Source organism: Castor canadensis, chromosome 12, assembly GCF_047511655.1.
Source record: "Castor canadensis chromosome 12, mCasCan1.hap1v2, whole genome shotgun sequence".
Lineage (NCBI taxonomy): Eukaryota > Metazoa > Chordata > Mammalia > Rodentia > Castoridae > Castor > Castor canadensis.
The window spans coordinates 63,119,378-63,141,917 of record NC_133397.1 but is presented as its reverse complement, the minus strand read 5'-3'; the positions used below and the strand labels follow the sequence as shown (position 1 = coordinate 63,141,917).

The window sequence follows — 22,540 nt, the reverse complement described above, 5'->3', positions numbered from 1 at the left end:
CATATGGGAGGCAGGCTTGTCTGGACTTGCTGTCTTGCTTCCCCCAGTGGGAGCCACCAGCAGGAAAGTGGAGGATTGAAGTAGTGAGACTGGAGAATTTACCCCTCTCCTCCCTCTTGCTTTCTGTGGCCTTCTGTCTACCACAGGTCACAGCTTCTGTCTGGGGACTTCCCTAACCAACTGTCCTCTCCAGTTCTGGCCACAGCTCCTATCCCTTCAGGCCTAAGGGACATATGGGTTCCTCATTGTTACTTGCTCTGGGGTGCTGCAACACTCTTCATGGATTTTCCAAATTTGTTAATTGTTCCTTTATTAACCCCTCCTCTCCCTCAAATATCCTGTTCAAAGGTACCTTGTCTGACTGACACAAGGGTGTTCCCTTCACCAGGGTTGTCTTTTTTTTCCTCTGAAGATGGAGTGAAGTCCTCTGCTAAGAGCAGGGAGGAAGAGGTTTAGGGAAAAAGGTGACAGTCTGAGACCTCTCCTGTGGAATGTAGGAGCGGACTTTTTCATACAGGGATGAGGCTTCAGAGACTGGTACCCAGACACAGAGGGGCACTACCTATGCAGTCACCTGGTGTTCTCATGAGCTCACTGCAAGGGCAAGCCAAGAAGTGAGTCCAAGCAGACTTGTGACTTTGCCAGGTGGGTGCAACTGAGAAAAGTGGAACAAGGGCATGTTGGAAGGAGAACAGAGGGTGTGGGTCTCCCATTGGTGTGGAGAGGAAAGTGAATGGGCCAGTGTGAACAACTTGTTGCCTGATAGGAAAGGACTCTGGATGTGTGATTTGAGAGAAGGCCCAATTCGGAGCTCTGATAAGCCCTGAGAATGGGCAGTGATGAAAGTAGGGGGTGAGGGGTGGAGTGTTGGGTGGGTTCTCCATGTAGACTCCAAGGTCTTTGTGGGGTTAGGAAGACCAAAGGCTGCTAGCCATGGTCTTGAACAAAGGAGGAGGTGTGACCAGGACATGCAGCCACACACTGCACACGTGCACAGCACATGCAGGCATAGCCGCACGCCCACACTCACCCACACAGTCACACTCTCACACACGCCTACAGCCTTCTCAGACACTCCAAACACCCTCACATGCACTCACCCTCACACGAACCCCAGACAGCAGATGGGGCGCTCGGGTAATTGGTTAAACCTGTTCCCGATGTCTGGCTCCGCCTTGGCAGCGCAGTCTGACAGGAAAGCTGGCTGGGTCTGCACCACTCAGCCTGCTGGCCCTCCTCCCCTCCCCACCACGGCTTCCCTGGAGCAAGGGTCCAAGAGAGGCCTGGCTCCTTACTGGACAGAACATGGCTCCCTCCTGGACAGAGCTTAGCTCACTTGGTGAGGGCTGCTTGACGCCTCACATGGGAAGCACCTGTGAGGAGGAGTCTGTGTAGAGATGGAGAGATGCTAAGAGCACGTGCCATGCTGCTATGAAGGCCATGGGGACCAATTCCAGAAAGTTCCACAGATAAGAGGATGTATAAACATTGTACCCTGGAAGTGAGATATGTGGATTTGGCCACAAGAGTTAAGAACTCCCTGCACATGCACCACTCAAGCCTCATGCAACTGATTGCTCTTACAGGTGTACAGAACAGTCAACCCATCATTCTGTAGAGCCTTAGGAGGCCAGTGCAGCAGAGGGGAGATGGTGAGCAAGCTCACTCAGGGGTTGCCTGGCCCATCAGCTCCCACACACACACCAAGGAGGCCAACAGGCCAATGTCCATTTGTCCTGGCCCTCTGCAGGCCCTGCTTTTCAGACAGGAGGAGCCATCGAGGAGAGGGGAGGGAGCAGCAGTCCTGTCTTCTCCCTTCTCGGCTGCATCTGCGTCTCTTTGAGAGAGACTTTGGTTTGTTCCCTGGAGAGGGCCCAAAAACTCCCAAATTAGCAAACCTGGCAAGCCCACAGCTCAGAAAATAGTTCATCCTGATTCCATGTTTTTCAGGCTCACAGAAGCCTTTATTAATGAAGTCACAACACCAATATTTACCGTCTGCGGGAGAGGCACAACATGGGGGATGGATGGGACTCCCCACCCCGCTTCACAGGCCTGGCTGGGAAGATTGGCAGGTTTCCTTGGTCCTTTCCAGCCCTTTATCTGCATGATGGGGTACTCTGCTGTGATCTTCCTGGACCCCTCCCCCATCAAGCAAGACAGGATCATAAGAGGAAAGGATTACCCATCTCCCTTGCCATTCGCTGGGGCCCAAAGGATGCCTCTTCTCCCTCTCACCCCTACTTGTGTGTACATGCACCTCAGAGGTTACCTCCCCTGCTTGGTAGGGAGAACTGCTGTGGGTTTAACCTGGACTTACCCTTTTAAGATGTCAGGGACACATTCCTGGATAGTGGAGGAAGGGACAGAGGTGTGGGGATGAGATAAAGCCCTTTGGTTTCTAGTACTTGACTCAACAAGTGAGTCCAGTGAGGTGGGGAAAGAGTAGAGAGGCCCAGTGGGATCTGGGTCTGTGTTCTTAGCAGTTGCACATGGCCTGGGCAACAAGGCTTCTAGGCCTTTGACATCTTCCCAGTGCAATCAACATTGATCAGGCACCCACAGGATACTCAGCAACAGCCCAGGAGGGAAGAACAGCATAAACAAAGTACAGCCCAGCAAAAAGCTGAGGCTTACTCAGGGACAGGGGCCAGTGAGACTGAAGCAGAGTGCACCTGGAGCAAGGTAGGAGAGACCCAGGGTGGGAAAGAAGTGCAGACAGAATGCAGGACTGAGGAAGGAAGTGACATGCTCCTATCTGGGTGGGAGGAAGAGAATCCTAACCACCACACGGGGCCCCTTTGAGCGGGCCTTAGCCTTGACATGGTGCCCACACTCCCTGCAAGAAGAGGGAGCGTGGCTGGTGGCAGGGACAGCTGAAGGATACTGCACGGAGGGGTGTGACTGGGAAGTCAGTCTGGACTCCATAGCCTAGGAGGGAATGAATGGGGCTGGGGAGCAGGGGAGGAAGCTTGAAGGAGATTCCCAGGTTTCCTCTGCCCTGGGAAATGGTGCTTATGGCTATGCTGTTTGCCAAGGTGGGCCATGCTGGAGGAGAACCAGTAGGGAGAGAATCTAGCTGTGACCATGCTGAGAGTCATGGGGTGCAGCAGACGGCTGGCTCAGTGGTCCACGCCTCAACAGAGGTTGGCTAGAGACACCAATCAGGGAGCCAGAGAAGTCCTGGAAGTGAATGTGAACCCCCAGGAAGAGAGAGAGGGGAGGCAGGAGGAAGAAGGACTGACCTAAGGTGGACAGAGGCCACGAGGCATGGGTGTAGCTGGGGAGAACTCAGAGAGACCATTAGAGAAGGTGTCAGAAGTACCAAAATGATGAGAGAGGGTGGGGGACTCACAGAGGCATGGCCAGCAGATCAGGGAGCAGGTGAACCCAGATGGGAGGCAGTTGAGTTTGGCCACAAGTAGGGGAGAGGCTGGTGACTGTAGTTGGTGACTGTCATTAGCATCAGCGGAGAAAGCAGATGACTGGGGAGCACATGGGAGGTGATGAAGTAGAAGCAGGTCCAGATGTTGGCAGAGAAAGACTGTTAGGAATACAGGCTATACTTTTCCAAGATGAAAGAGACCTTAATACATGACAAGTACTAAGGACAAATCGACAAATTGATGGTCAATTGGACAAAAGAGCTCAGTGGGCCTTGCCTTGTCATTCTTTCTTGGTTTGGGGAGACCCTAGTCCTCAGGGACTGGTGCAGCCTCAGCCTCAAGCCCTGTCTCTGGAGTTGTAACCTGCCTAGGGGTTCTCCAAGGATGTAAGCATCCATGTTGGGCCAGGAGTTAGGGCTGAGACTTTCATCTCCTGTGTATTGTGCCCCTTCAACCTTTTCCTTTGCTGGAGAAGCTACCAAAGTGTCTAAGTGTAAAGATTCCCTCTCCTTATATCACTTTCTCCCTCCTCCATGGATATTCCCTGGGCCTGATATTCCCACCCCTCAATGAGTTTGGAAAGACCTGGACCTAGCCTCTCTCCAAACACAGGGTGGTCCTGCCCTACGTCTAGCCTCATTTTCTCCTGCTGTGGAGCTGGAGTGAAGAGACCAGAGCTGACCACCACCAAAGGAGATGATCAGTTAGTTGTCTTTGCCCCATCCAGTGCCTCAGACCCCATGAGCCTGAACACACTTGCTCTATCAGCCCCCACAAGGGCCAAAGCTGTAATCTGTCACCGCAGGCTCTAGGGTTGGAACTGAATGCCTGTGCCATTAAGAGAGAGACTTTTATTATTCCCATAGGGAAGGGAGACACAAGGGGATCACTAAGAACTACAGCAGGTGCCTGGAAAATAAATTAAAACAGAAACGCATCAAAACAAAAAGGAGATAAGAGAAATGAAGAGCAGCTGGGAGGCTGCAGTGACAGGTGGCCCACCCAGGCAGGCAGGCTCTCCATCGAGAAGGCCGAGCAGTCCCAGGCCTCAACCAGCCCATTTCTTGTCCCTCTGCCAGTGATGGCCCCAGGCTCCAAGCCCTGTGGGGCTGTGACTCGAGGTCTCCCTGCAGCCTGGCCAGGGAGTGGCCACAGTCCAGCTTGGGTGCCCCCCAGGGGCCTGGCCAGCAGCAAGCAGTGCTCTGCCCTCATGGGTTCATGGTTGCTCCCCTAGTCATTAGAGGTGACATCGATGTCTTCCCCGTTGGCCTGCTTCGTGGCGATACGCCACCGGTTGATATGGTGGGAGCCCTTCTTCTTTTGCTCAGATTCAGGCCCTTCTTCTTCCAGCTTCTGCCGTTTGTACTTTGTCCTCCGGTTCTGGAACCACACCTTTACCTGGGCCAGGGAGGGAGGGGCACAGATGAGAAACACCCAAGAGGCTCCCAAGTACCACGGGGACTCAGCACTTGAGGCCGAGCCAGGAGCCAGATTGGGGAAACTGAGGGTCAGGGCTCCCAAGCCAGGGTCCTCTGTCCTAGCCAGCTGCCACCTGATGGGTCTGGAGGACTGCTCTTCCAGTGCAAGTGAGGTGGGGCAAAAGGAAGACACTGGGCCAGAAGGAGGGACAGTTTTCTGGTTTCTCAAACAAAGACAAGGGAAGGAGTTGTGGAGCTGCTGAGCATCCTGGTTTCTGCAGCCCCAGCAAGCAGAGGTGAAGGAGCCCAGCAGTCCTGGTCGCTACTGATTTACAGATAAGAGGTAATCATCACTTCTGCATAGGGTAAGTGAACAGTAAATGTGAGAAACTATGACAAGCCACCACCTGGGCCCCAATGAGTTCCCCAGGGCTGACGCTACAGTCTTTGCTTTGCAAGGAGGCAGAGTAGACATGGCTTCATAACTAAAAAGTGGCATCCACACCAAGAGCAGGACCTGTGGCAGCCAGACCACTCCTAGGGTCATGGAGTTGCCACCGGAGGCTCTAACCCACATGCTACCTATAGGTCTCCTGTATCACAGGACCCTTTCATAGCAGCATTGTGTGGAATTCCCCTTCCCCACATCAGAGGTGAAACAGAGCAGGTGGTGGAGAGCCCTAGTCCCTCAGGTGCTAGCTTCTCAGGGTAATCTGAAAGCCACCAATGACCCCTTTTTGTCCTCCTTGAACAGACAAGGACAACAAGGAGGTGTGTCTGAGGCACCACCTCAGGGTACTGTTTTGCCCTCCAGGGACTGCTCTGCACCTCCTACCCCCACAGCACTGGTCCCTGTGCCCATCCATACATGGGGAACAGGTTACACAGGAATACGCAGGAGCAATTCTGGAGGACAGATCAGGCTCCTATTGGAATATGATGAGTTCCTCTTTTCTGTGTCAGGCAGTTAGAGCCCCGACCAGGGTAGGGGTAGGGTCTAAACAAACTGAATAACATACTCTGTGATGGGGAGAGGCAGGCCTGTGATTTTAAGCAATCTTCTCCAGGAAGCCCCCAACTGAGTCATATCTCTAATCATCCTCTCCCTCCCCTTCCTCCAGTGTTTACAGTGTCCAGGATACATGTCAGACATCCTCACCTGTATGACCTGGGAGCTATACTGTGTCACCACACACCACAGAGAAAGCCTTGGTCCATCCACTCTGCCTGACTCAATGGCACTTTGCTTCACTTGGCCTTGTAGAACCAGGCCAGATGCAAACCCTCCTCAAAGTTGACAGGAGGAGCCTGGACACATACCTCAGCTAAGTTTTTCCCCTCTTTGTGTTTAAGTCTCTCATCTACAGGAGAAATGTGTTGTGGAACCCTGGCAGCTCCAGGGCACTTCCCATATCCCTGTTCTAGATGGTCCCTGAAGGGAGGGCCGATTGCAAGGCTGATGGTTTTCAGGAAATGGTAGCACATTTAAAAGCAGCTGTGCAGATGGCATTAGTAAGTTTGTGTGTGGAATGGTGGTGAGCACCTCAGTTTTGACAGCAGCGGTGAATGCTGAGGAGTGGACTGAAACCCAGGGCATGGCTGAGGGTAGCCCTCAGAAAGAGTCCTCAGTCCAGCCCCTGGACCAAGCATAGGCCTGAGCTGCAAAGCCAGGCAGGAGAAGGCCTGACATCCTGACCCTGGGGATAGTTTCAGGTCCAAGATGTGTGGGCCTCATACACCTTTCCTCTCTTCCCCTCCATGGAGAAGACAGAACCCCCTCCTTGGTTCTCTCTAACAGTCCCCACTTGCCAGGGGTTTCACTATGCCATCTGCCTGGCCACTAAGGTAGAGGTGGGACAGCTGTGGGGCTCAGTGCTTATAGACCAGCTAGCCCAGGACAGGAAAACTGGCCCGGGAAGAGTCAGGTACCTGGCCTTGATGGATGGAGTGAGGACAAAGGGCTTCTTTATTTCAGGCAGGGTTCAAATCCACAGCATATGTATTTCTCCTTGTGTGGACAGGGGAGGATGGCAAATGCTCTGGGCACAGGACTCTGGATTCTATGCCCACCTGTCCTTGGGCACAGAGCTGCCAGGCCCTGTATGGTTCTCAGCACAACCATTGGCAGCCAGCCCAGCCCCTGCCCTCCACCCCAGAGCCTACTAACAATGCCAGCCAGTGGGTGGATGAGCTCACCCTGCCTCCTGTGTGTGACTCAGGGCTGGGCGTAGGGTGTCATTTCTGAGAAGCCCAAGTGGGCTGGCAGCGGGTAATCTCTAGGTGATGGTGGACAACACCAGGGATAGTAGCTCTTTTTCTCCCTCCTCCTACACTCCCAAGTCTCCTTTCAGGAAGGGGACACTGACAATCACATTGGCTCTAGCAGGACAGACCCAGCATGCTACCATTGCCCAACAGCACTGCCCCACAGAAGGAAAGCACAGTCTGCGACTGCAGCACAGGATCTACTCCCAGGCTAGGGCTGGTTCTGGCACAGCAAGAGAAAGGAGATCCTGACTATTTTCTCCAAAAAAATACTGGGGACAAGGAGGCAGCTCTCTAGAAACAAGGAAACCACCTTCTTCCTAGGCAGCCTGTATCTTCTGCAGAGCAGCCTTAGGCTAAGTGTCCAGATGCTATTTACAGAGCCTGTAATAACAGGGGTGCTTATGACTTCATGATATTAGAGCAAAAGCCAAGATGCACAGCATTGGCACAGTGTGGTCACAATGGTGAAAACAAAATCTATGCATGGAGAAGAAATACTAGAAGAGAATGTACCCAAATTGTGGATGACTTCTCTTTATTCCTTCACTTTTCCAAATTTTCTCTAATGCATTGCTGATAACAATAGTTATTTTTTACCTGGGTAGAAAAAGGAACTGGGCTGTCAATTGTAATAAGAGATAGATGATAGTGACACCTCATGACCTTACTAACCCAGGCAGGCAAATGTAGGGTAAACCCAGATCTCTTTCCCTAGAGATCGGAGGAAGGTCAGAGGACCTAGAAGGAAAGCAGGTCACAGTGTGGCTGCCAGCTCCATAGGAGCTGGTCTTAGGCGGCTGTATCTATTCTGTATGTGTCTCCCCACCCCAATGCAAACAAACTACCCACCTCTCTAGCCCCAAGACCATCAGTATAATGTTAATTAGAGGACCCTCTTGCTCAATTTGGCCCCTCCGAGTTTGAGGAGAGGTGACTTATGTTCTCCCACTCTCAGTGAGTGTCCCTGTTTCTTAGTGAAGCCAGACTCTCCCAAGACTCTTCATTCTGGCCTGAGTTACCCAACCCAGAATTCTCAATTGGCCTTTAAGATCCTGCTCAGGTGTTCACAGACAGAACCTGCCCCATCACCAGTCTGTACTTCCTTAGTACTTTTTCCTGGTCTCAGTAACAATGACGCCCCAGCTGTGTATGAATCTACTTGCACATCTCCATCTTCTCACCAGACTATGGGACTCTGGAGAACCAAAGCTGTAAGTTAGTTGGCTTTAGAGTTCCAGGGCCAAGAAAACCTGTTCCAAATATGGTCATCTATCTGGACAGAGGTGAAATGACCTAGCACTGCACTCTAAGCAAGAGGTACCATGGCCAGCTATGGAAAATAGGAGATGATCAACAGACATGCTGGAGAGGTGGCATCCTTTTTGGGGGGAGGGCTGTTTAGTGGATACTTTCTCCTTTAGTTGGCATTGTAGAAGCCAAGTAATCTACTGCTTTGGCTCTCCAGATTCTCATCATCTGTCAGTCTTTCTCTCTCTCTTGGTATTGGAGTTCGAACTCTGTGCCTCATACTTTCTAGGCAGGTGCTCTATGACTTGAGCAACTCCACCAACACTCCCATAGTCTCTTGAGAAGATGGAGACATACAAATAGATTAGTACATAGCTGGGAGTCACTGTTACTGAGATCAGGAAAAAGTACCAGGTAAGTACAGTAGAGTGGATTAATGATCTCTGGGAGAAAGCTGGGGGAGAGAGAACCATTATTGAGAGGAACAAGGCTCAGTTTGAGTCAAGAAGGATAAAGATGTGAATCTGCTCTGGATGAATGAACACATCAGTTCATTAGAGGTTTGGTCAGTGTCTGCATTATGAATGAAGACATGCATGTATTAATACATGAATGAATTAATGGGTCAATGAAATAAAAAGCAAACCACAGCTCCAACCAATATTTCAGAGCTAATCATATTTTTCTTTAGGATAATCTGCTGTTTTGAATGAAGGAGGTCTGACTCCTTTGTTTCCATCACTCCCCCAACCTTTGCTTATTGAAAACGGGAGGGTCTGTGGCTTCAGGTGCCTGCATCCATTCCAGAGAATACCTGCCTTGTCCTCAAGGAGTCCAAACATACTTATAAGATCTTGTAACTCTGACATAGGAAGTTCCTCCTTATGTTTGACTGTTATCTGTTGTGCTTTAATTTAAGCTTGTCTTTTCTGTCATCTTCAGACACAAAGAAAGTCCTCAGAATAGATAGCAACTTGGAGACACCAATCAAGTTACCTCTCAGCCTGCTGTCCTCCCTGCCCTCTCCCCTGGGGCTCCACTTCCTATCACTTGATTATGTCAGTGTTCCCACTCTCAGAGTCAAGTCAATCCTGTACTAAGCTCAACATTCACCCAACCAAGCTGAGGTCACTTCCAACTCTCTACCATCCATAACCCTAACTTTTCCTAAGACTTCTTGAGTCCTCTTCCTTTTTCCCATCCTGGACCTTTACCCTCAGTCTCAGGGAGATATCACAAAAATTTGTCTCCCTCCTCAAGACCATGTCCCCTGTCCCATAGAACCACTTCATTCTCCCTTATTTTCTCTTCACCCCCTCCACACAGGACTCCTAGAATGTCAGAGATGCAGAAATTCTCAGAGAAGAGCCAAGACTTAGAAGAAAGGATGTATAATCCCAGAATCACTGACAGCTAGCAGCAAAGCTCTCTAAAATTCAAGTCATTCGGATTTCTCTCTCATCCATTCCCCAAAGGGCAGAGCAGGAGGGACCCCTAAAAACCTCCTTTCCATGCATCTGTGGGGAAACCACATAGGTAGGTGACTATACATTCCTGCCTCTCAAAACCTCTCTCCTTGCTCTCAGGCTCCAAGATGGCAGCTGGACTTGACAACTCCTTCTCCATTTTAACCAGCCCACCTCAAACCCTCCCCCTTCCTTCCCTCCAACCTATAAGTTTACACACTCAAGCCTTCCAGGTCAGAGGCCTCCTGGGAGTCTTCTGTCCTTTCTTATCTCCCCTGAGTCCCCTTCATTCCACAACTGAGACCTCATGGGTGCCCCAGCTATTCATCCTGTGCATTTCCTGCAAATGTCCACATGTTGAATTTTACCTCAACCACTAAATGAGGTCCATTCAAGGCCAAGGACCACATTTCTGTACCCTTTTCTCTCATAGCTCAGCCAAAGTCAAAGCCAGGCAAGGTTAAGAGACATATGCTGATCTATTCAGAGCAAGATAGGGAGCTGGAACACTGACCAGCTGATCATCCAGGAGCAACCAGGTGCTTTCACTCCCCCGAAAACTAACGTGTGCCCTCCCTGAACACACATATACAGAAGCATTCAAGCGGCACTCATGTATGTGACTACCTACTAGCATCTGATTAATACCTGTGATATCACCTTTGGGCATCAATCACAGTAAACTCACATGTGCCCCCACATTGTGGACACACACACACACACACACACACACACACACACACAGAGTATACTCATAGTGCTCAAGGCCCTGACCAGGCCCAAACCCAAGTCTGCCTAACCAGTCACCTGGACTAAAGCTTAGATGGGTGCCTTGGTGGTCATACGCCAGTTGTATTACAGCTGTGAGTAGCAAAGAATTAGAACCAGAAGGGAGAGATGGCTCTTTCCCAGGGTTCTTCCTTCCAGCTCCTGGGTTGACCCACTGGCTATCCCAGCACAAATACCCCACTCCCAGCTAAACTATACAGCACTACACCAATGTAGTGGTACGGGTTGCCCACATCATTGTGCTGAGGTTCTGTGAGTGCTGAGTTCACATACACACTGATCTGCTTAACCCTTCTGGAAGTTTTATCCATAGACTGATGTTTACATCATTGAAAGTGCATGGGAAAGATAGAAAGATAGACAGAGGAGAGGAGGGGACCACTGACAGCAGACAGCAAGGGCAATGACTGATAAATTATATGTTCACGTATGTGAGGAATCAAAAGAAACTTGCCCATTCATCCAGTACAGGCTGACCACTGAGCTGACCAAAATAGGTTTGGACTCTTGCTTCCCACAACTAAGACGCTCAGACCTATTTTTCATCAGAATCATCCAGAGAGTTGCTTTAAAAATTTTTTGCTGAACCCCCATCCTGGACCTCCCAAGAGAATCTCCTGGATGGGGCCTGGAAATCTGTATTTTAAGATTCCCCTGAAAGCTGGATGCCAGTGGCTCACACCTGTAATCCTAGCTACTCAGGAGGCAGAGATCAGGAGGATCACAGTTTGAAGCCAATCAGGGCAAATAGTTCATGAGATCCCATCTGGAGTGGCCCACAGTGTAGACCCTGAGTTCAAACCCTAGTACCACAAAAAAAAAAAAAAAAAACAAAACCTCCCTGAGAGGTGACTGGGTGACTGTAGCTGTTCTACAGATTGACATTTAGATATGACAGATAATTAAACAAGTAAAAACAGCAAAGTTTGATGCTTATTAGAATAAGTAATGGATATACTGTAAGCTCTGAGAATGTGGAAGAGGGATTATATAGAAACACAGAAGAGTAGATTATAGATGAGCCTGAGAAACTCAGGATTAGAAAGAATACAACAGTTCATTTCATTCAATCTCACAGACACAGCAATGAGACCCACAGAGAAGAGAAAGACAGATCTGATGAGATAACTATTAGCAAGCATATAAATAGACTGTCAATTACTAATAGCTCTACAGAGATGGAAGTTTGAGATGGATGGTGTTCACATAGAAGATGAAACAAAACAGATGATAAGGAGACAATCAATAGATGGGTCAATAGGAATTATTGTAAGTAATTAATAGAAAATATAAATTAACTCGTTTGTGGGATGGAATTTAATAAGAGCAGATAGATGTAGGTGGCTAGATACAAAACAGCTATATCCAAGGGACAGATTAGAGAGCCCTGAATGACAAATGTGAGTACTGATAGTAGGAATACATGGCAGGGAGCTGATGGAAGTAACCAGTGCTTGTCCAATAGCTGATACCTGAAAATCACAGGTAAGTTTTTCTGATAAGTTCTGAGAGGTAGATAGATAATTAGTTAATTATACTGACTAGACCCAATTTTAAGTTATGAGGGCAACAGAAGACAGCTCTGATGGATGTGACAGGAAGAACACTGGCACAAGGGACACCCAGGTTTGGACTTTATTATGCCAATAATTTGACATATAACTCTAAACGAAGGGAAAGAAAGGGACTGGGAATAGGAATGGATATTATTTGGGTTTATATTAGGGGCCTTTACTCCTGGAACAAACTATTTTCTGGATGAAGCAACCAGAGCTGAGAAAGGTTGAGCAATTAATTTGCCCAAGGTCATTCAGGAAGCAGGAAGTCACATCTTTCTGGCCCACTTCTCATCTCAGTATTTTCACTTAAACAGGTAGACACAGGAGGTTCTGCAGGCTCAAACCACCCATATAGTTCTGTCGTTTTTTGTTGTTTCATTCTATATGCAAAAAAAGCAGCTCATTTATGGAAGGAACAAGATTAGCCATGAGTTCTGATAGTTAGTGAAGCTGGATATGTTACATTATTATATTTGGTTTTGTTCTAAATATATGTTTGAGATGTCTCATAATAAAAATGAAAGAAACAATCAGTCCAATTACTAACTGACATTGTTAGGAGCAAATACTGACATGCAGCTAGATTCAGTTTGAAAGAAAGTTAATTAAAAATACTATCACTGAGCTAAAATATTGAAAGTTGAAAACAATGACATTATTTCAACAAGCACTAATCTGTGGGTGGTGAGATTATAAACTGCTTTGTTTTCTTACATATCTGCAATTAAAATTTAATAAACATTACTTTTAGAATTATAAACACCATTCTTAAGTTGACACCTTGTTTTAAACAACAATTTGCCAGGAGGGAAAAGAGGTGTTATATTATTAGCTTATTTTTTAAAACATAGGTTTCTTTAAAACATTTTTTTTAAATTAACTGTTGCCTTGTAAGCTTTTTCTCTGCAGTTAGCACAGCAACTAGCGAATCTGAAAGCGCATGGTGAAGCTGGGAACGATGCATTGATTCTTAAGTGGGGCATCAGACAGACACTGCAACAAAAATGCCAGGAACAGAGACCGAGTTCCAAGCAGGGCGCTGGGGATGCAGATAGGGTCTCCGTCTCCCTACCCTTTCCTACCCTTGCTGGTAATGGGGAGCCCGAAGGCTGCTGGAGAGGGGGTGGTTGTGTAACAGGGGCCAAAATGGGGAGGAAAGAACAGCAGAAGCTGAGATGCCAGCAGGTCGAAAGCTGCTTGGGCAGTGGGAGCTCACCTCTCTCGTTCACAAATCTAGGAGATGGGGCAGGGCCCAAATTCCTCCCCAGACACTAAAACCCGCCTCCGGGGCAGTAGCTGGGTTGAGGGTTGCTCCAGCAATCCGACCCGGGTGGAGGAAGCGCTCAGAATGGTGCTTCCAGACAATATTGGTAGCAAAGTACTTATAATCCGCCCATCTGCCTCCCTGAAAACTCCCATCTCCTTTGATTTTTTTTTAACTATCAATTTCAAAACACTGCATGGCAATTGTAACTTCACCCAGTTTAAGCCCCGTCACCACGAATAGAGAGCTTCCTCCCTCTCCCATTCGGCAGCCCTTGCAGTGATGGAGCAGCGCCTGAGTGCTTAGACTACCGACCCACCTCAGGTCACGCAGAAGTTACCCGGCGCGCACACCGCGGTTCCTGGGGCCCTATTTGCCAGCCTGCGCAGGGATCTGAACCACCCTGGGATCCTAGGAAGAAGCTGGCCCCCTCCTGAGCCGTCGCCCCACGCCACACGTGTTGGCGGGCAGCCGAGGTCTCACCAGCTTTGCCCGCGAACAGCAGCGCAGCCAGTGCTGGGAAGGCCGGGTCATCCCGCAGCTCGGGAGCGCCCCACCACAGTGGCGGGAGAGAGGCTAAGATCTGGCAGTCTCGGGGCTGAAATCCGTGCTGCCAGCGCTGCTGCTAGAGAGGTAACCTGGCCTTCCTATGGGGCTTTTTGAGCTGGACACCCAAATAGGGCTGGTATCAACTGTGCCTCCTGCTGGGTCTTAGCGCTTGATGAAAGTCCCGGTCTCGGTAGCTAGGACAACCCGAGGGAGGGGGCTCTAGGACGTGAGCCTCGGGGTGGCTTTTGGAACCCGGCGGGAGAGACCCTCGCACCCTTCCGCCCCTCGTCCTCGGGGCGCCGCACCTGGCACAGGGTGGTTCTTACCTGAGTCTCGGAGAGGCTGAGGCTGCCGGCCAACTGCTTCCGCTCAGCGCCCACCACGTAGTGGTTCTTCTCGAAGGCGCGCTCCAGCCGCAGCAGCTGCGAGGGCGAGAAGGCCGTGCGGATCCGCTTGGGCTTGCGCGCGAAGGGCCCGTGCAGAAGCAGCCCGTCCTGGGGTACGTCGCTGGCTGGGGGGCCCCGTGGCGACAGCAGCACACGCAGGTATAGACAGAGAGAAGGGGGGGTGAGCCGCAGCCTGGCGGCCAAGCCCGGCCTCCCTCCCAGCTCTCGCGCCCTTGAGCGTTCTGCTAGCTCTGCAAGTCTTTGACACCCGCCTCCTTTTCCTTTTGCTGCCGAGGTCCACCCCGCTTCCCAATACCCCTCCACACTCCAGAGCTATTCCCGCCCGGGACGCGCGTGATCACATCACTGCTGACCATTCTTTTGGGCCAAGAGGCGAGCCCAGGCCTGATGAAGGACAGACTGGCCCAAACCCACGTTGCATGGAGCAGCCGGAAAAAGCCAACGCATAGGCAAAGTCCTTTGGCTCTCTCGCCTTTCCCAGAGGCACTGCCTCCACCCCGACCCCAACGATTTGCTTTTAATGAACTGGTCTAGAATCATCTCCCTCCAGGATGAAAGTAGGCCTGACTGCTAGGAAGGTGATAAGGAGAGCAGCAAGTCCGTTAGACACGCCCATATCAAGCAGATTCAGGAACTAGAAAGCTCTCCTCACACCTGTTCAAACTACTCTTGCAGCTAAATGCTGGGGCTGCTAGCCCCATTGAAAACTCCTGGCAACGAGGACCAGGCTATATTTTGCCTCTTGTAAAAGGAGGCCACGGGAAGCAAGGTCAACCATATAGGAAAACTTTGGAGATCTAAAATTGGGCTTCTGATTCCCCTTACTCTACCTCTCTGTCCCCAAGTCTTAGACTATGTGGAGGCTAGCCTCCAGGGTAAAAGCCATCCTCACAGCAAATTTACTGATCCCTGGTGGGAAAAGATGCTGCTTCCTCCTTGAATAGTACTGTGCTGTAGAAACATCGGAATAAATATCTAGATGTCATCTTTCTAATATATATAGATATAGATATATTGGTTTTTGCATGGGCATAGTGTAAATATATGCTTCAGCCTCCCAACTGTCTTTTCCTTCTGTTTACTGTACAGCATTTTTCAGAATGTGACTGGCCCTTGACAAATGTTGGACTCAGCCCCTACACTCAGGACTGGATGAGGCTGGGGCAGGGTCAGGAACACAAAATTCAAAACAGGCATCTACCTACAGCCTGTGCTCCACTAGTCCCTCACACAATCTCTGTCTTAGTTGCACAGGCTCACAAACTTGAAACAAGCCCTGACAATATTACCCACGGCTCCTCACACAGTGGCATGTAACAGTCCCTCAACCCACCATCAACACAGAGCACTAGATGGAATGTTTTGACAGTTAGCTATTGAGATTGACTGATCCAATTAATTTCTTCAGCAATGGCTATTGGCTTGACTCAATTTGACCTGCTGTTTTGCTCTTAAGACAATGCTGGACAATTAAAGTGAGATCTCCCATCTCTGGAAACACCTCTGTAAGTGAAGTGGAGGCACATCATTGAGATGCCCTTGTGAAAACTCTCCAGGTAACTAACTGTTGGTATTTTCTGTTGGTGGCAACTGCTTGAACTTACTTTCTCCAAGACCCTGGGTTTGGAGACCTACACAGGTCAACCTTACTATTGGGGTTTTCTATGGAATACAGTTGCCCTGGATTGGGTTGCCAGTGCCTGGGGAGGAGACAAACTCACTAACTTCCAGTCACCTTGTCCATTTCAACCGGCTGGGTCTGTGCTACTACAAAAAGGAATATGACCACATCACAGGGAGTTAAAGGAGGGACACCTGCCCACCAACCCATTCAAGGTGATATCAGACCTAGGGTCATCATGCCTGGCTGAAGGCAGAGAAGTTTGAGGATAGAGAAACAGATAATCAGAGGAGGTGGCCTGCCACAGAGGGGTAAAAGGAGAAAAATGAGGAATCTGCTCCAGGGGGAATAGGGAGGATTAAAGTCTCTGGAGTGAGAACCAATATTTAATATAGGGTAAGGCGGGAGAGGTGCATGGGAAACTTTTTAATGATGTTAAAATGAAGTGCTTCAAAATAATAACATCATCCTGCACTCAGAAGTCTCAACAGGGGTTTCCTCTGGACAAATGAGCCAGAGAGGGAGAGAAAAAGCCTGGCTCATCCCAGTATTCAAAGAGTTTGGTCTCAGCTGCCGGCTGCCATAGGCTGGCCTAGGCTGGCTAGAAGTGAGGTTGCAGCATGTATCGGTGTGAGTGGGGTGCAGAGGTGTGCAGGGAAGTTGGAAGCGAGAAAGGAAGATTGTGCTTTGTTGCAGTGTGTTTACCTTAATGGCTGTTGGTAATTCTGTGGTGTGTGTCAGTCACCTGTATGGTGGAGTGGAGTGTTCTGTGTTTGACTTTTTAAACTCAGAGTAGAGGATGGCAACAAGAAGTACGGTCTTTCTGACCTACAAGCTTCTTTGCCTTCAATCTGGCTAGTGTTAGGGAAAGCTAGGTTGCTTGGGGTCTACTCACAGAAAAAAAAAAAAAAAGGTCCCAGTGCATTATGATGTCCTGTTGCGGTGGATAACATGTGCCCCTGTCTGTGTCCATGTTTATGCATGTGCATAAATATAGGGCTTCTTCTAACCCAACCATGAAGAAGCAGGAGGCTGGAAAATTATTCAAGATGCAGAAAAACGATGATAGGTTATTTGACTCCAAAAGTAGCAGGGCTTTTCCCAGTGGGGGAAAAATGGATGCTTAGCACAGAACTAGCCATCCCCAGGCGCACATCAATTGTTAAATACTTCTGTAAGGACAGGGGTGTCGATGTACCTGGGTCCCTCTCACCCTGACCTCTGGAAAGGGGTTCATCCCTTCCTACCACCTCGAGCCATTCCTACACGGCTTCATGAAATTTCTCTTGACTGGACTGCCAAGGGAAAACAAGCTCGATCCTGGGTGCGGCCTGTTTGGCTGCAGTAATTCCAGGCTGTGAAAATAGGCTGTCGGTTTCAGATTAGGACAGGTGGAAAAGTGGAAAGGACTGGCACTGCCTTCCTTGGAGTTAGGAAGTGAACATCCCCCCCCTCCTCCTGTTTTCCTACAGCCTCTTCCTGCGGGCCTCTTCAAGGCAATGGCTGGGAACTAGCAATAGAGATTGCCAGGAATGAGGCTGCCCGAAGCGAGAGCTAGGGATCAAGCTGCAGTCCTCGCTGGAGAAGCTGCGGCCGACTGGGGCTCAGGGCCGGTGGACTTAGCGGAGTGGCCTGGGGGTAGGACATGGAAAAGGCAGACCAAGCAGCGGAGACTTAATTCCTCCGCCTCCTCCTAATCCGAACAAAGGCGCTCTTTGAAGCACCATCGCCTGTCCGGGAGGCCTTGGTCTTCCACAGTCCCTTCCCGGTGCTGCTCCCCTGTACGGAAACTTCCGAATCGTCGAGAAATGGCAACGAAATGCAGCCAACCTCCGTCTTCCCGGGTTCCTCCCCTTCGAGCCTCGCGACCCGCCCCAGGCTTCCTGACCATTCACTCTGGCTTTTCCTCTTCCGCAGTCTAAACGCAGAGGCCGCTTCCCCGCACGCCGGGACCACGCTGCCCAGAGCGCTGCGCGCAGGGCGCAGACATGTTTCCTTTTCGTTCCTGTAGGGTTTCGTTTCTTGCCTTAAAACGGGACTAAAATGAGCATCGCAGAGACCCGGTTCTCTAGAAAACACGGCGCCGGAGGACCAGGGACGGTTGGGCTCCCAGGCACAAGGCTCTGCTGGGGCTGGAGGACGCACAGACACCGGGACCTCCCATCGGCCATCCGTTACAACGATGGACTCCACGGCCACAGAATCTCCGGGTTCGAAAAGTCCTTCAGTACCCATAGGATTTCTGAGTTTGAAAATGCGACCACACTTGGCTCCATCTCCGTGTCCTACACGGTTCTTGAGAACAAAATCTAACCGTTTGTGCAACACAACAACGTACCCGCTGGGACCCGTGGCTCGGGAAGCAGCGGCAATTTCCGGGAGGGTTTTGCTGAGAATTTACTCTGGCCTCGTCTGGCTGGGGATCCTCAGAACCGGAGCTGAATCTCTCACAAGGCGCCTCCGGCCCTCGGTGCCACGGGTCAGCGCGGGTGGGGCCCGAGGTGTGAAAGGCAGGAGTGGGATCTGAAGTGGAAGGCGCCCCTCCGGAGGTCATCGCCGGATCACCTGAGCCCCTGGACAGGGCTTAATAACCGCCGCGCCTTGTCCTCCTAGCCCCTGTCGCTTTACCCAACTCCCTACCCTGCAGCCGCCGGATAGAGCCCACCAGGAACCCGGGTAGTTTGCTAAATTTGAATAAAACCTCATTTTATTAGTAAATACTGATTTTTAAGTGACAGGAATTCTTACCCAAAGCATCGTAGCTCCCCCTGCCACACGGATTTGGATTTGGGCAAATCTTTGAAATCCTCAGAAGAGACAAGTCTGCCCACAAAAATTCTTGTTGAAGTAATTACATTCTCTGGATCCCTGGGAGCTGCCTGATAAGTAACTATTGGCCTGGTGTGACTGAGATAATTGACTGACAAATCAAGACCCTGACTAGCGACTTTCTCTGAGACAGTCAAGTAGCTATACTCAAAGCTTCAAGAGACCATTTTGCTTTTATTATCTAAGTAATTGTACCAAACATCTAATTTACTTGGACTGTATAGACCTCCTGGCTTACTATCAGAGTAGCTCCTGAAGTCGAAGATTCAGCCTTGTCTTTTCGTTGTTGCACTAAAAACCGAATTACCTAGTTCCCTCTAAGCAATGGAACCTCATAAGGCTGGGATCCAGTCTAAACTAACAAAATAGAACTGGGAACTAAAGCAATTACTGCACAAATCAAACCTAGTCTTTAAAAAAAAAAAGAAAAAGAAACTTCAACAAATTCAAGAAAACAAATACAACTCTCTTTGGGAAAGTCAGATAATTGAAGTGTGTGTGTGAAGCTTGTAGGGGATCTTAATTAGCAAACTGACTGCCCAATGCAGAACAGAGAGGTAGGACTTACTATGACCTTAAAAGCCCTCCTACCTTGTCCTCTAATCGGGAGGACTGTTGTGGGCCCCCAGCAGCCGGGTGGGTTCCCCGAGGAGGTCAGCGACGGAGGAAGCCAGTTTGCTTATTGCAAACCTTTGCCACCCTGGGTCCAAGAGATTATGTGTGATTTGGAGAAGCCGGGCCAAGGTTGTGAGAAACATCTCAAGACAGCGGAGCACTTCACACTGAACATTAACTCTGCAGTTCAGCAGTTCGCCCTCCCCATGTTCCTTCCCACGGAGCCAGGTGAACTTTTCCCTGCCGGGACGCGAGAGCAAAGGCTTCCTGGGAGTTGGTGGCGAGCGTGAGAGCAAAGTATGGTCCCGGTTCAAGCTGGGACGGATGGAGGGCTGAGAGCCCAGCGCTTTCCGGAATGGTACTGGCTTTGTTGGGAAAGAGTAAGGCAGGCAGAGGGAGGGTCAGGAGAGGCTCCACGGATGCGCCTGGGCTAGGCATCCGAACCGGCCTCATTCCTGGGAAAGCCTGGTGGGTCCCAACCTCACTCTCGGGGTGGGATACCATCGCAGCAGAACGCAAATAGATCCCGTAGGACTTTACCCGGCTTGGGAATCCAGCCTTCTCCGCAACAACTTCTAAACAGCACAGCCCCGCACGTCCCCCTTGCCTCCCTAGCATCGTTGCGGCACGGACGCTGGCCAGTCGGGCACAGCGAGGGCACTCACCCTGGAAGCGGTGGCCGAAGAAGCGGTTCCGTAGCACCCAGGGGTAGAAGTGGAGTGGGTCCCGGTGCTGGGTGCCGAAGAAGGAGTGCGGGGGTTGCAGCGGGGAGGCGCCCAGCTGGTGCGCCGGGTGCACCGTCAGCGCTGGGTGGTTCATGGCCTCGGGGAACACGAGCTCCGGTCCTCCGTAGAGGGAGCGGCCGGCACCCGCGGCGGCTGCTGCGGGGAAGCCACTAACGAAGGCCGCTTCAGCCGCGCTGGGGTGAGGGTAGTTGAGCGCCGTGGGCCGGAGAGGTTCCTCTGAGGCGGCTGCCGCCAAGGGATGGGAGCCTGCGCTACCGCTGCCAGTGCCCCCGCCGGTGCCACCATCCTTGGCCACCAAGGACTCTATGGTGAAGCCGCGCTTGGCCGCAGGCTGGAACATGCTTGCGGCCGCCGCAGTCGTGCGAGGCAGCGGGGCTCCGGAGAGCGCTCCGCGTCCTGGCGCTGCCGCCTTGCGGGGTGTGCACCCAGTCAAGCACATGCACACACACCCGCACCCCTCACCTCCCCCGCCCGCCCGCCCGCCCGCCCGCCTGCTCTGGGCCCTCGCCTGCAAGCCAGGCGCGGAGAGGTGAGGGGTGTGCGAGCGAGCTAGCTAGGAGTCGGGCCACCGCACACAGCCAGGAGCGTCGGCCCCTGCGGCCGAGCGGGCTGCTCCCGGCACCGGCACCGGCGCCGGCGCTGGCGCGGGCTGTGTGCGACGCTGCGAGCTGCCTCTACCACCCAAGGGGCTGTGCTCGCCGCTCTTCCTTCCAAGTCACGCCACGACCGACCCCCGCCAGTGTCCTTCCCAGCACTGCCCCGCCAAGCCGGGGCCGCAGCGCTGCTAGGCGCGAGTTAGCGGGCACCTGCCCCGCGCTCGCCCATTGGCCACCGCTCACCTGCCCCAAGGTGGGGGGCGGGGCAGGGCGGGGCGAGGGACGGCGGGTGGGGATGGAGTCCGCAGTCGGAGGCAAAAACCGGACTGGAACCTTTGCGGATAATCTACTCCCTCCCCCACCCACCCCTCTACTCCTCCCAGTCCTTCGCCCCAACACTGGCTTCTGCTCGCTACTCCGCCCTTTAGCTGAGTCTAGTGGCTACCATAGCGATCTGCACCCACGCTGGGGCCGAAGTGAGATTACTAAGAGAGTGGGGCTTGAGAAGAAACTCCAACCCCTTTCTTCGTGCATAACTCAGTAGAACCCTCTCCCATCGTCCTAGGATGTCATTTCAGTTCTTAGAGAACTTGGATCCGAACGTAGGGTGGGTGTTTAGGGTCCAACAAATAGGTTCTCCAGAGAACCATCTCCCTGTTTCCCTGACCTGCAAGACCTCCCATTTACCCACCATACATTTCCGGAGCCGCTATCTGAAGCAGCGGCCTTGTTCTTGAGGTTTCATGTTTTCTGGATGTCTTGGGGGGACAGCTCTGGAAATGGGACATTCATTCTTTTCCACCAGGGACCAGGCCGGTGCAGCGTGGGGAGAAGCCGCAGGATCCGTCATCCCGCAGCTCCCAAGCAGCACTTCGTGGCGCTCGAGAAGCTGCCGTTTACCCAGCTTTGGCGCGGCGTGTGGCTTCGACCCGCACGGTGGGCCTCAGGCGTAATGCGATCTGCTTTCCTTGCCTTCTCTGGTTGGTGTTTTAAGTGTTCGCTGGTCAGGCTAGGCCAGGACCTCGGGGACATTGTGCCCTAAATTGGAGCTGACCGAGCACCTCGAGTTGGTTTCCCAGAGGACACACCGGCCGTCTTGGAAAGGCAGTGGCAGCATCCTCTTTCCTTTCGCCCTTCTCTCTCCCTTTTACCTCCGTGGAACTGCGGACAAGTCTGGTCTGGCCAGTTTTCTCTTCATGCACCAATCGCGAGGGTCAGAGGGCGATTGGCAATGAAAATTAGTACTCGGCAAACTTTTCCACCTGGGCCCTCCAGGTCGCAAGAAAACACCGTGCCGAGGCCTCCAGGGGTCTGGGCTGTGGTGGGGAGGTTGGACTCGGCCCTTGCCCGCACACCGCGAAAGAGGACTGAAGCGAGTTCGGCTTTCTCGTCCATGCAGGGGTCAGGCGAAGTAGCCCAAGCGCAGCCTGAGTGCGTATATCCTGGTTGGGCATCAGGGCGCAGGGTGGCCAGGGGCCTTGCGCGCTGCGCAACTCTGCGGGGACTCCAGGCCAGGTCTTGGCAGTGGCCCGCATGAACGCCGAGAGCATTGGTCCAGGAGAGCGCTCCCGGCGCCCCTGCAGCTACAAAGCGGGTTAAAGTCTATTTTCCACTTGACTGCTCCGAAAAGCCCCTGCACGCCGACGCTGTTCCGGCCCCCTTGGGCGAGGTGGGGAGGGGGCAGCAGCGAGAGGAGGAGAAGTCTAGGGGACCTCACCTAGGAAGCCTTTTGCGTCCTGGGAGACCCAGCTCTGGGCACTGCGGCCAAGTCCCCGAAAC

General features: G+C 51.6%; 1 protein-coding gene across 1 annotated transcript; it reads right to left on the bottom strand.

Annotated features, from left to right (window-relative positions):
• Nucleotides 1-1,925: 1,925 nt before the first annotated feature.
• Nucleotides 1,926-20,628, bottom strand: Emx1 (empty spiracles homeobox 1). Its single transcript, XM_020179332.2, has 3 exons — nucleotides 20,085-20,628; nucleotides 14,274-14,458; nucleotides 1,926-4,784 (listed from the first exon to the last, which is right to left on the bottom strand). Exons 1-3 carry the CDS (start codon nucleotides 20,602-20,604, stop codon nucleotides 4,617-4,619), a joined length of 873 nt encoding a protein of 290 aa, XP_020034921.1. The 5' UTR covers nucleotides 20,605-20,628; the 3' UTR covers nucleotides 1,926-4,616.
• Nucleotides 20,629-22,540: the final 1,912 nt, after the last annotated feature.